Source organism: Lissotriton helveticus, chromosome 1_1 (assembly GCF_964261635.1).
Source record: "Lissotriton helveticus chromosome 1_1, aLisHel1.1, whole genome shotgun sequence".
Taxonomy (NCBI): Eukaryota; Metazoa; Chordata; class Amphibia; order Caudata; family Salamandridae; genus Lissotriton; species Lissotriton helveticus.
In genome coordinates this window covers 1848599980-1848612786 of record NC_136057.1, presented here as the reverse complement: position 1 = coordinate 1848612786, position 12807 = coordinate 1848599980, and the positions used below count along the sequence as shown (strand labels likewise).

Sequence of the window (12807 nt, the reverse complement as noted above, 5' to 3'; positions counted from 1 at the left end):
GCGCTTTTCAGCGAGTAGCATGCTACCCCGGAACCCATAAAGGATTGGTGGTGAATTAGTATAGTGAAATATTAAAGTGATTTGAGTGGTGGATATGTTAGTCAGTTATTTGAATTGAGAAGGATAGTGGAGGGATAGAAGAGGGAAAAAGGTTTGCATTTATATAGTGCTTGCTACCCTTCATGGGGTGTTTAAGCGCTTTTTTCGGCGAGTAGCACGCTACGGCAGAACCCAGAAAGGATTAGTGGTTAATTAGTCTAGTGAAATATGAAAGTAACTTGAGTGGTGGATATGTTAGTCAGTTATTTGGATTGAGAAAGATAGTGGAGGGATGGAAGAGGGAAAAAGGTTTGCATTTATATAGCGCTTGCTACCCTTGATGGGGTGTTGAAGCGATTTTTTCGGCCAGTAGCACACTACTTCAGACTCCATAAAGGATTAGGGGCGAATTAGTATAGTGAAATATGAAAGGGGTGGTAGATATGTTAGTCAGTTATTTGGATTGAGAACAGTATATCAATGTACTGCAGATTGAGCCTTCAGGGTTTTCTAAATAATATAAAGATTTCCAGTACAGTACTCCAGTACTCCCATACGTGAGCTCTATATTCCCAAGGAAACATTCAATAATAAACATCATACCCTTCCTGCTATAGAAAACCGATAGCAACTTTACTTGAATACTTTCATCCGTTGCTACATAGAAGTTCAATAGAAAATAGATGAGCCTGACATTGGTTTACTAAATTCAATAAAGCCCTTTAAAGGTGGTGGCTCATCCAGTGCCCAGTCAGGTTTGTTCATCTTTCAATCGGTTAAGCAAATCGAAGAAGGAAAAAAAAAAAAGAGCGCGCAAAATATGAAATGAGAAACTACTGTCACAAAAACTCCAGAACATGGGGGGGGGGGTGAAATTTAAACTAAGCAAAAAAAATTAAAAAGAGAAGGCAGCAGTTTCATATTACAAGCACTTTTATATATACCATGCAGAGCGAAAAATATTCTACATTGAGGTACCGGCGTAGTGGCAGGTCAAGTTCAAAGCTCACAATAAGGGGTCAGCTGTGCTGTGTTTGGTGTCTCCTGTTGTGAGAAGTTTAACGCGGTGGAACAGTGGAGCAGAGGGAGTCATATTTATTTGTTTTTTAATCTACATTTTTTTTTTAAAAGAACCGAACGCAACTACAAGCAGGGAGCATAGCGCGAGCTCATTAGTGCGCCATTAATGTGTATCATGCATTGGAAAAGACCTCACCACCTAATTTATCTCAAATTTGCCAATTTCTCACAAGTGCATTTGTTTGAGCACAGCGACAAAATGCTTCGCTGTCTGGGCATCAACCATACAGGACCAACACTTTTCACACCACGTCGTATATTTTACTTAAGCTCATGCAAGGGTCAGTAAAGGTTCATTATGTAATTGATAAAAAAGAGGCATTTTTTACGATGTGTGATACACATGCATTTTTGGAAACCTTCGTGCAGATAGTCAAACGGGCTCAAATGTATATATGACTATATGGCTTTTCCAATGGATTAACAGTCAGTACTAAAACTGAACGCCTTATTATAAATCTCTCTATATCATACCTACCACTGCTGTATCACTGGATAAATACTCACAAAAAATATTACCAGTTGAAACTCACAGCAAGCAATAGACAAAAGGATAAAAAAAAAACGTGCACGTATGTATACATGTTTATTTCATTGAGTGTTACTTCCACATCATGTTTATCAGCAATCTACGAAACAATCTAAATACGAACTTCCAAGTTAGTATAAAGTGAAAAACTCGCATAAAATGATAACTCTTTAAAATGGCTTTAGAACAGATTGTTAAAAATATCATAAGGGTGGGTAATATTTGACTGCAGTCTTGCAATAGCAGATTGATTAAAAGTGCTGGCTGTCAAGAATTGTGTGTGGTCGAAGCTTTAGGCGGGAAGAGTCGGGGAAGGCTTACTCAGTCATTCATCCTCCAGCGATCAATAAATAGAGTACAGTTAAGAAGGCTAATAGTGAGCGCTGTTATTTACAGCACTATGAAAAGGCAAAAATGTAGCATAAAGGATTATATCATTTAAAAAACTTAGCAGGTGTAAATTTACATAGGGACACATGCAAATTTTAACAAATCTCTCATGAAAGCCTACTACAGTTGTAGCTTTTAACATCACTTACCAGCTACTTCCATACTCCTGATGGGAGAGTGATCAGTATGTGCGGTAAGGGGACCAGGGGAGCAAGAGAAGAAATCACTAACCCAAACCCAGAAGATGACCTTATGGAAAGCACTCTGATACCCATGACATACACTTTTCTACCATGGTTCATAAAGTGGCCTGAAATCCCAATCCACCTTAAACAGGCGCACCCCCCTTGTTCTTTGGGGGCGTTTCCATGGTCTTCTGCACAGGTTTTGCTATGGAATGAGGATTTTGCGGAGAATCAGAAGGCGTAGCCTTCAAAGAAAGACGAAGGGCCGACCAATTCAGAGGCAAAACGGACACAGATCACTTGAGCCACATGGAACAATTACCCCTCGCTGAAGATACACAGAACTGGGCAAAATCATGCCTCGGCCAGCTTGGGTATCTGGAGTAAGAACTCTACTTTCCTGCACAGGGGTTTGTGGCATTTGATCAATCACATGGTCTCGATTTTTTCCTTCCAGAAATGTTCAAAACTAGTAGCTATTGTGTGGTATAGTATGGTATACTTTAGTGTGTACCCTTATAAATTACTAAAACTGGACAGAAGCTTCCAACATCAGTGAGCTCCTTTGTGTCGGTTGGGGAGGGGGTTAGGCTACAGCAATCCTGTCTAGCAACTAATACAATATATCTATGGGATACGAGCACTTGTCAAACTTTAAATACCTGAGATTAGTTTTCCGCCAACTTCATGTTTAGGTGCCCCCCAACTTTTTTTTTCCACCTGGCCCCTCCTGCCTGCCTCCAGGCATCGGACTCTATTATCCTACCCACCACATTCCTATCTGCAAATTGCTTATCCTCTCATATTTTAGCCACCGTGGCGGCTTTCGACTCCTCGCCGCCACTCAAATAATTTTAAAGTTGTTATTTATGTCCCTAATTCAAGGTGCCGGCATAAGGTTGTACACCTTGGGGAGCACAAGTCAAGACTCAGTTCTCAGCAGGGAAAATGAGACACAGAATTATCAAAGCACCTTTGGAGGAGAGGAAAAGAGGAAACAGAATCCCCCACATGTAGATACTGAATGATCTAGAGCAGCTTTTGAGATAGGAACATCAAACAAATAGAAGGATCTGGAAGATGTCTGCAGAGAAGACCACTTTTATTCTAATAAGTGCAATTAAATCGCTTTTGGGTCTTATCAAATCAAAGAAATCCCAGAGAAGCTGAATATTTGTTTAATTCATGAACTAAACAGGCAATTTGCCAGTATCTGTTTGCTTACTCTAATGTGGTTTGTAAGTTTAAAAGTTTGTGAATGATCCCAGGTTTCAAACTATAAGTCACTGTATGATCTACTCACTACATACAATATTCTAATACCCTCTGTTCTGGTCATCCAGGTGTCTTCTGATAAGAATTGTGCGGAAAGTAAAAAAATATATATCTTTTTTCATGATCAATTTCTTTTAACCAATATAGGCTCATTAGGGAAGCACATATCACAACCAAGAGCATTAGCTCCCAATCGTTCTAGTTATGTCACTTGTCAGTTTCAGGTGACGAGGTAAAATCATGGACCACAAAATCAGACGCCTGGAGTTCCAATTCTGGCTTCCATCACTAGACCACGCTGTGCGAATCTGGGCAAATGCCATTAAATTGTTTCACTGTGCATTAATTATCCCCTTCTTGAGCCCCAAAATGTTTACATTCTTAGAAAGTGACGAGTAGATCAATTAAGAGTTCCATAGATAGTTTATAAATAATGTATTTACAGGATCATGCATTTGTACTACATGTTCTTAGAGGAAGATTCCGAAAATCGAACGCAAGGCCAATGTGTAAAATGTCACAGGGATGAGTAAATTTTTAATGTGGTAGAACAGTTGTCAAGGACCCCCCCCCCATCCCCTTTGACTTATGCATTACTCGATATAGAGCACTCGCATTGACAACAAGCCAGCTTTGCCCCTTGGGAGGGTTGTTGCCAATGTGGCAGCTACCCGCTTCCAGTGTGACATTTTTGTATTTAATAGCCATTTTCTTGTGGACACTGGAGAGAAACTGTACATCTCCCAACTGAGAAGAGGTGAATAGCTGCACCCAAGATCACTGTGCTGAAAATGTCTATTTACCCTTCCGCCGGCCAAAAGCAGCGCCACCCAAACCAAGCATGATCAACAAGATAAATCATTTTATAGTGTGTGCGTAACAAGCGACATAAAAAGAATACGCACAGCTCTATAGGAATATCTGCATCTTGGACAGGTTTCTAATGTCAATGTTTGTGTTGATATTCAAAGAAGCTCACTGGTTTTTAGTTTGTATCTTCATTTAAGCAGTAAAATAGATTTTTTCCTGCTGGATGAATACAGAAAAATTTCCATAAACTCAAATGCTGCCACTGGATCTAAGAGATATTCCTTATAAACATTACCAAATGAGATTTACCACTAAAGAAGCCAATCCCATCATATTGGTCTAGATACTAAAATAAATAAAACTGTTTGCACAATCACTCAGACATATAAACACAGAGAAAAAAACATACCAGGAACAGGAATCGCCTGGCCTCCGGCAACGATATCTGCTCGAGTGATATTTATTTATTTCCCCGTCACATAGCTGTCTGTTTACCAACGCCAGATTTGATTATCCGCTGTTGGGTGGGATGTCGCGGAAATGCAGCCACCCGCTTACACAAATGTGATCTGGAGACACAGGGTGCACAACAGCCCCATTGAAAATTTTATTAGTGGAGACAATAATATAGGTCAAGAAAGCTCAACCAAAGGGCACTCAGCTCTGCAGCACTTGAACCCATGCAAAGCGGGGTGTGCGTGAAGGTCAGCACATGCCTAGCTTATTTTACTCACTTTTTTACCCCCTCCACTTTTTTTTCCTAGTCTAATTTGAAAGGGGGGCGGTTACATTTAATTTGTCAGTGTAGTGCAGAGCCGAACACATCGCTTTAATACATGTGCAGGATATTAAACATTAAATAAACCCATGTAATTCCTCCAAGAGCCTTTGATTTTAGCACCTTGAACCAGCAACAGTGACTGTGCATGCACTGAACAAAACACCAGAAGATTATTACAGAATTTAAAATATTACTTGTTCTTACTTTTTTTTTTAATTCCTTTTTAAATTCAGTAATATTTTGCAGAGTATGTCAATGCTATATTAATACTTTATGGGCGCAATATACTAGCATTATACCTAGCCACATAGCGAAATTTACCCACAATATCTTCATTTTCCATTCACTTTAGACACACGCAGACAACTCTAGGACCGAATGGGCCTGGCTTTCTCTTCGGGGGGGGGGGGGGGGCAGAGGAAGTCATCTCCAGACAATAACCCCTGTTATTAATTAAAAGACTAAGAAATAGTATGTTTATGTTATTAGAAGTTCTATTAAACACCATGGTACAGAGTATATAGCTGCTACGTTTATATTTTCAATGTCATTGGTTACATTTGTAGTAAACATTTTTAGGAGTATCGCACCATATATAGTATTTAAATATACTACTTAGTATATTTACTTTTAAAAAAATCACGCGTTGGGTCTCTTAATAATATCGCTCACCATTGTAATATGTCTTAATTGCATAAAAAAATGCATATTATTAAATAAATTTACAGCAGCGAACTGTGAAGAAAATGTAATTTATGTTTTATAACAAGGATATTTATGATAATAAACCAACGATTTTTACTGCCATAAACGCTGAACTGAGGCGCTTCTTAATGGGGGCAGCGCTCTGGGCGGTTGTGAAACAGCGTGTTCACCATAACAATGGGAAGCAACGTGAAAAAAAGCAGGCCCCACTGGTCTATAAAACAAAAAATAAACACACCGGTTAGACGTGGTGCAAACACGTCAACACGCGCACCAGGTGCCAATACCGTAACACACCTAGAAGGCAGGACAGGGGAGGCTCTCACTACAAAGGACGGGTTTGATTCCCCATCCTCTTCCTACTCAATACCACTTATCACGAATTTTACATGAAATTTAGAAACCTGTTATTTAATGAGACAGATTGCAGCTGCAGTTATTATTTTTGAAGTCGCTTGTTTTGTATGGTTTAGGGGTCGCGTCGTTGACTACTGAAAGACCGCGGCGCGGGGGTTTCAAGTGTGGTTTCACCGAGCGCTAACACGTACAAATGGCCTCGTCTCCCATCTTAAATGCTTTTGTTCGGAAGCCCTTGTAAACTAGCTAAACGCTGTCATTAAATACTGCATAAAAGCTGCACATTTCGCTGTGCTTGGACGGAGTCCGAGGTAAACCGCCGCTCTGGTTCCGCGCAGTGAACCACCTCACAAACACAACGAGCCAGCGAGCCGGGGACAGGCGGGCTGGGCGCCCGTTGACCTGGGCCGCCAACTTACCTACCCACGAGCCATCACATCAGCTGAGTTTTGATGGACGGTGGCCTGTGTGCACATTGTCAGTTGTAGACCCAGGAGGGGAGGGGTCCAGTCCTGGCTACCGCCTCGACGCACTGTGCGATCTTGGGAAAATTTCGCTTTATCTCATGGCTTCTCAGTTCCCTCATATTCCAGAGCTGGGAAGAATTAGAAACACGCTTCATTCCATCATTACATTCAATAAAAATAGAGTAAAAAAAATATAACCTGTTCCTTTTTCACATTACTTAAGCGTTGCATTCATGTGGGGTTATAAAACTGACAGGTGTGGAGAAAGACGAGGAATGGTGCCTCGAATAACAAACACTCTGGAGGAAGCGGCTCTATCGGATGTATGCATGTTCGTGTCCCGCCTGCATTGTCCCGGTCTGTGTATACTTACTCCACAGCGCCGAGAATACCCCCCTCTCCGCAAGCGACCCCTCTGTGACGGAACTGGAAGACACGCTAACGCGACTTTTTATATATAATAATAGTTAATACTTTTGGATTGTGCGATATAAATACTCTAACACGCTTGACACGCCCCTCTGTTTAGAAACATTGAACTAACCCTCTCTGTTGCAACTTAAATATATATACGGCCTAACATTCCAAGGAAAGCACCTACTGACTGAGAGGGGAGTGCGTAAAGGAGCTCGTGGCATTTGATCTAATGAATAGACTATTATTGTCTTTGTATACAGGAAACCTGGATACTACTCATGGCGCCTGCTCTTGACCAAACTGTATGATCTTGAGCACAAAAAAACACTGCATGGTACGTTTATCCAGTGCTCTTGACTAAGCTGTGTGAATATTCAGAAAAATACCTGGATGCCCCTCTTGGCGTATGCTCTTGACCAAATTGTGTGATCTGAGGACATCTACGTATCCCATTGCACCATTCAGTTCCTTGTGCTCCTAAATTGTGAGATCTTAGAAAGGAGCTGCATTCTGGAGTCAAGCGCTATATAAAGGTAGTTGAACTTTACCAGCGAGACTCTGTCGACAGAACACGCAAAGGATTTTACAAAGAACAGAAAGCCTACCCTCACAGGGAGGTACTGCACAGCAGCCCTCTTCAAAATCACGCTCAAAAACAAAATGTCCTGTTCAAGTTTTCTCACAGCGCAAGTGTGTAAAATTGATTTCAGGGAGGCCACTATAGAGAAAAGGTTATTACCTAATTTGCATAATTAATTCAACACATAAGACATTTAAGAGTCTCCATATTTTTTTAACCAATTTAATTGGGGCTTGGCTGGCCTTCATCATTTCAGAGGCTTGGTGGGGAGTGGAATTATTCATAGAGACACAATTCTTAAAGTGTAGAGGGAGTTAGGGGCAAAATGAATTGTAATAGAGGAGTTAAAACACAAACAGGCCCTTTCAACTGCTGATATTTTGCGGACATTTATATATAAAGATAATGGGGCAGATTTATGAAGGCCTTGTGCCGCCGGTGCGTCATTTTTAACATGGGAAAAAGTGACGCACCGGCGGCGCAAGGCCTTCATAAATCTGCCCCAATATGTTTAGGGCTGGCTGCCAGTCTTTTGACTTTGTCAAGGCTTGTTTTTTCTTGACTTTTACAAGCCTCTTGCGCCGCTGGTGCGTCACTTTTAATATGGGGAAAGTTATTTACTGGATGCGCAAGGGGCTTGTAAATAAGCCCCTAAGTGTGGTGGGGTCTATATGTATGAACAAGGCAGGAAGTGCCGAAACGCATTACAGCGCAATTAATAAACGAGGAACGTATTGTAAATCTTGCCCCTGTATCGATGTCTGTTTCGTATTGAGGAAACTGGAGTTTATATATATATCTATATATATCTATACACACACACATATATACACACACACACAGTCCTATCAAGCACAAGTGGTTTCGGCTGAAAAGTTGAGACCTACTAAAGGTAGCACATATGACATCGAAGCACTTGACAGCCCTGTCAAGTTCACCAGGGTGAAGCTCTTGCAGCCTGTCACAAACATGCAGGAAAATCAAGTGGTCATGTGTTTGCAAGCGGTAGCTTGTGTTTACAGGTGTTTCAATATTTCTGTGCATGTGTGCACATAATTCCTTCCTTTACTGTTATCCCCTTACCACTGGCTCCGCACTCTGCCCAAGTATTATCTTTCCACAGTGTTCCACCGGTTATTTGGAAAGTAGAAAGCACCACACACAAGTTAGAGCCTGCTAGGTTTAATACTACTGCTTGGTGATGTCTGGTAACCTACCATCAATAAGTACTGAGTTACCAAACTGCTGTTACTACAAATGACACTGCTACAATAAGCTCAGCATGCGGATAGCAGGCCCTCATCTAACCCTTAAGTATTTACCCTGTAATGGTAACGCCCCCCCGCCCCCCACAGGTCATTACAGACACTGTTTTCAGCTTAGAACTACATCTGTAAAGTGACCAGCTCCCTCCAGGTCATTACAGACACTGTTTCCAGCTTAGAACTACATCTGTAAAGTGACCAGCTCCCTCCAGGTCATTACTGACACTGTTTCCAACTTAGAACTACATTTGTAAGGTGACCCTCCAGGTCAATACAAACAGTTTCCATTTTACAACTACATCTGCAGGGTGACCAACCCCTCAAGACACTGCTTCCAGTTTAGAACTAGGTCTGCAGGGTTAACCCCATCCTAAGGTCAGAAAGGTAACTGTTTCCAGTTCAGAACTATGCCTATAGGGTGACCACCCGCCTCCAAATCATAACGGCGACGGTTTCCAGTTCAGAGCTACACCTGTAGGGTGGCCACCCCCCTCCAGGTCATTAAAGACACTGTTGCCGGTTCAGGTCTTTTATTTGACAGTCTAATGCATCTGGATGCTGTAGTCTTGCATTGCCTCCTTTAAGCGGATTAGACTAACCCATCTGAAATCAATGATTTGCAGTTGAACAGTTCAGGACTGGAGACAGCGTCCTTAATGACCTGGAGTGAGGTGGTCACCTGGTTAGCTTTACAGAGCATCCTATACTTAAAGGGCATTTAAGAATGTGGTGAAGACAGCAGTAAGTGTCTTGCCTAGAAGTCTAATGACTACAAAGCACTACCACCTTGCATGCTGGGATATTTAGCCCATGGCTGTCATTATTTGGCACTTATAACGTAACCAATAAGCCATTGGTGTGACTCTTTCTGTAGCCCAGGGGTGACTGCACAAAAGGATCGAATGTTTTCCTACTAGACAAGGTCTAATTCAGTTTGTGGAGATGTGAGGTGAGGAAGGAAAGGAATGTGCTTCTGTTTACAATTTTGAAAGTGAAACTACAAGCCTCAGAAGGTTGGCTAAAAGGCAAGGTCTGGTTGAAGGTGTCACACATGACATTGGGCAACTTGGCAACTAGGAGGACCCAAGTAACTGACACAAAGAAACCACGCCAAGCAATACCAGGCAATGATTTTGTTTCACCCAATGTTCCCAGTCTCATTTAAGCAGCAGATCACCAAGCATTCAAACAAGCAACTCATTCGCATGCAAAACGCAACAATCATAATAATGATTGTGGGATCTGGCAAGGTTTCTGTGTTTAAGACTCAAGAATGCCAAGATAAAGGAGCCTGTCCGTTTCCTGGGTTTTCCCCATTCCTGGTACTTACAGAACAAGAATCCTTACTTCAAGCACCAGAATTCAAAGGAAAAATTGGACCCGGGGAGACCATGGAGACATAAAATCAGTGGGACCTCTACATCCCTTGCTCTCAGACACAGTTCCTCCCCGTGCATGAAGATGACCACTTCACCCAGCGTACCCTGAAACCACTTCCATAACATCACATTTCATCGTTCTGCTCTGAAAGCATCATCCGCGTCCTCACCTGGCTTGCGCCTCATCCAAGCTCTGGTCTGTGATGGTCATGATCTGCTGCAGGATATCTCCAATGTCCTGTTTCCGGCCCCCCTCGCCCTCCTGTCCCCCAGTGCCATCCTGCATGTGCTGGGGCAGGCCGGGGTGCCCGGCCATGCCCACCCCGGCGTGGCTGTGCATCAGCCTGGGCTGCTCATCCATCGCCAACCAGCCCCCCTTGGTGTACTTCTCTTCCTCCTCCTCCTCCTCTGCTTCCTGATAGAACCACGTTGTCTTATCCGTTTTGGAAGAGGGGCAAGGAGAAAAATGTGATTGGGGCACCCCCCAAAAACACACGCAACCCCTCGGCAAACCCAATGCAGGCGAGGATCCGGCAAGTCTGGAAAATCAGGGAGCAGCCGGGGCAAGTCCTGCCACAGTTGTGAGGAAATATCCTGGAATCTGTGGGAAGTCAGAGAGCAGCAGCGCTGAGACCAACCAGTCTTGGAGATCTGTCAAATCCGGGGGGCAGCAGCAGAAGGATCCTTAAAGATCTGGTAAGTCAGTGAGCAGCTGGGAGACAATGGGCTCCATGCAAAGACCCTCAGACACTGTCAAAGCATAGAGCAGCTCCACAACTGAAAGTTAGGGAGCAGCAGGAACAAATTCACCCAACTTGCCAGAATTCTTGGATCTAGTCCTCGAGCAGAAGGAACACAAATCAGCCAAGTGCAAGGAGCGTTGGGATCCAAGGAGATCAGAGAACAACTGGATAATCCTGCAATGCAACTCTCCTTGGAAGTCTAGGAAGTCAGCAGCAGGGTTAAACGGAGCAAAGGCAGGACGCACAAACCCTTTACTTCCTTTGGCCCAAGAAATCAGTGCTGTGCGGGCACAGAGGAGGGAGGGTTCTCTTCTCCAAGTCCTGCTTCCTCCTGCACACCGAGCTGCTTCCTCCACGCACAGCCCGGGTGAGCTCTAATCCCTCTCCTGCAGGGAGGGGGCTGGATCTGTCAGTCCGGCGGTGGGAGGGGGGGGGGCGGAGGAGGATGTGAGCAAACTTTCCCCCAGCAGACCCTTGCTGGAGGTGGCACGCTGCACCCCCTCCTTGTTTGTTTTGCTTTTCTCTGCTTCTTCAGAAGGGAGGAGGGCACAAATACACAGGGGGAAACCTGCCCGAGCACCCCTGTTTCAGAGAGGAAGCTCTGCCGGAGTCCGCCCACTTCCTCCAAAAATAAGGAGAAAAGACCGAAAACGACGAAAAAAAATATCCAAAAGTCTGCCTGCTGCTTTTGTTTGCAGACCTGGTTCCCTGTGAAGCTGCTACATAAAGCAGCAGGGGCACAGGCAGAATGGAGGCGAGGCCCCGCCCACGCTCGTCCTGATTTGTCACCGGGGAGGACGGCCCCTCCCAGGGCTCGAAGCTGTCAATCACAGGGTTCAGAGGTGGGAGGCTCTGAGGGAGGGAGGGAGGGAGAACTGTTCCATGAAGAAGAGAATGGGAAGGAGCGCAAGAAGTCTTAAAGGTGCAGCTGCTCACCCTGGCAGGAGACAGGGGCCAAGGTGTGATGCACCCCAAGGCTTCGCAGTGCAACTAACCCAGAAGCCACCTGAAACACATTCTCACTGTGCAACAAAATATATTATTTTTGTGCACAGCAGGTCTAGACCTTTCAGAGTGCAGTGCAGTTTATGTACTTGGCAAGTGCTACCATTAGCCCTGACAAGTTTCCAAGGTGGCTATCTGCTCCTGTCCAGTTTTGATCTTTGCATTTTGGGACATGTAGTTTATCCCACTATAAAACCATGAATAACATACTCATATGAAGAAACAAAACGAACATTACGCATGGACCTGGTTAACAAGGCATTTGTGTACACTGTGCTTCTGGCACCTTCAGACAGTCCTGTCATTTTGTGCCATGGACTTATTATTGTAATGGAAAGCGCAAAAGTACAATTGCCAGCATGTAAAGATATGTTTCCTAGAAAAAGAGGAAGTGTTGCATCTGGCTGGTGTTTAGTTGGCAAATGTCCCCATTCCAGGAGGGCTACTTTCAGCCAGCTCTGATTGTTCAGCCATCACAACTATGAATACTGTCGCTTTTATGCTTATACTTCTAACACCTCATCAGCGGTAGCAACTGCTATATAAATGCAAACCTTTTCCCTCTTCTATCCCTCCACTATGCTTCTCAATCCAAATAACTGACTAACATCCAAAACTCAAAATACTTTCATATTTCAATATACAAATTCACCACCAATCCTTTATAGGTTCCGAAGTAGCGTGCTACTCTCTGAAAAAGTGCTTTAACACCTCATCTCATCTGTGGTAGCAAGCACTATATAAATGCAAACCATTTCCCTCTTCTATCCCTCCACTATCCTTCTCATCCAAATACCTGA

The 12807-nt window shown here is 43.4% G+C and overlaps 1 protein-coding gene across 5 annotated transcripts in view; it reads right to left on the bottom strand.

The window, feature by feature from the left end:
* Positions 1–11772, bottom strand: part of PBX1 (PBX homeobox 1) — a 437616-nt gene extending 425844 nt beyond the window's left edge. For 4 of the 5 annotated variants that reach the window (XM_078641347.1, XM_078641363.1, XM_078641353.1 and 1 more), the window contains exon 1: positions 10430–11753. In XM_078641347.1, coding sequence (XP_078497473.1) covers positions 10430–10620 — 191 coding nt within the window. In that variant the 5' untranslated portion in view covers positions 10621–11753. Of the gene's footprint in view, positions 1–10429 lie in introns of all 5 variants that reach the window. The other variant, XM_078641368.1, reaches the window with a different exon arrangement.
* Positions 11773–12807: the final 1035 nt, after the last annotated feature.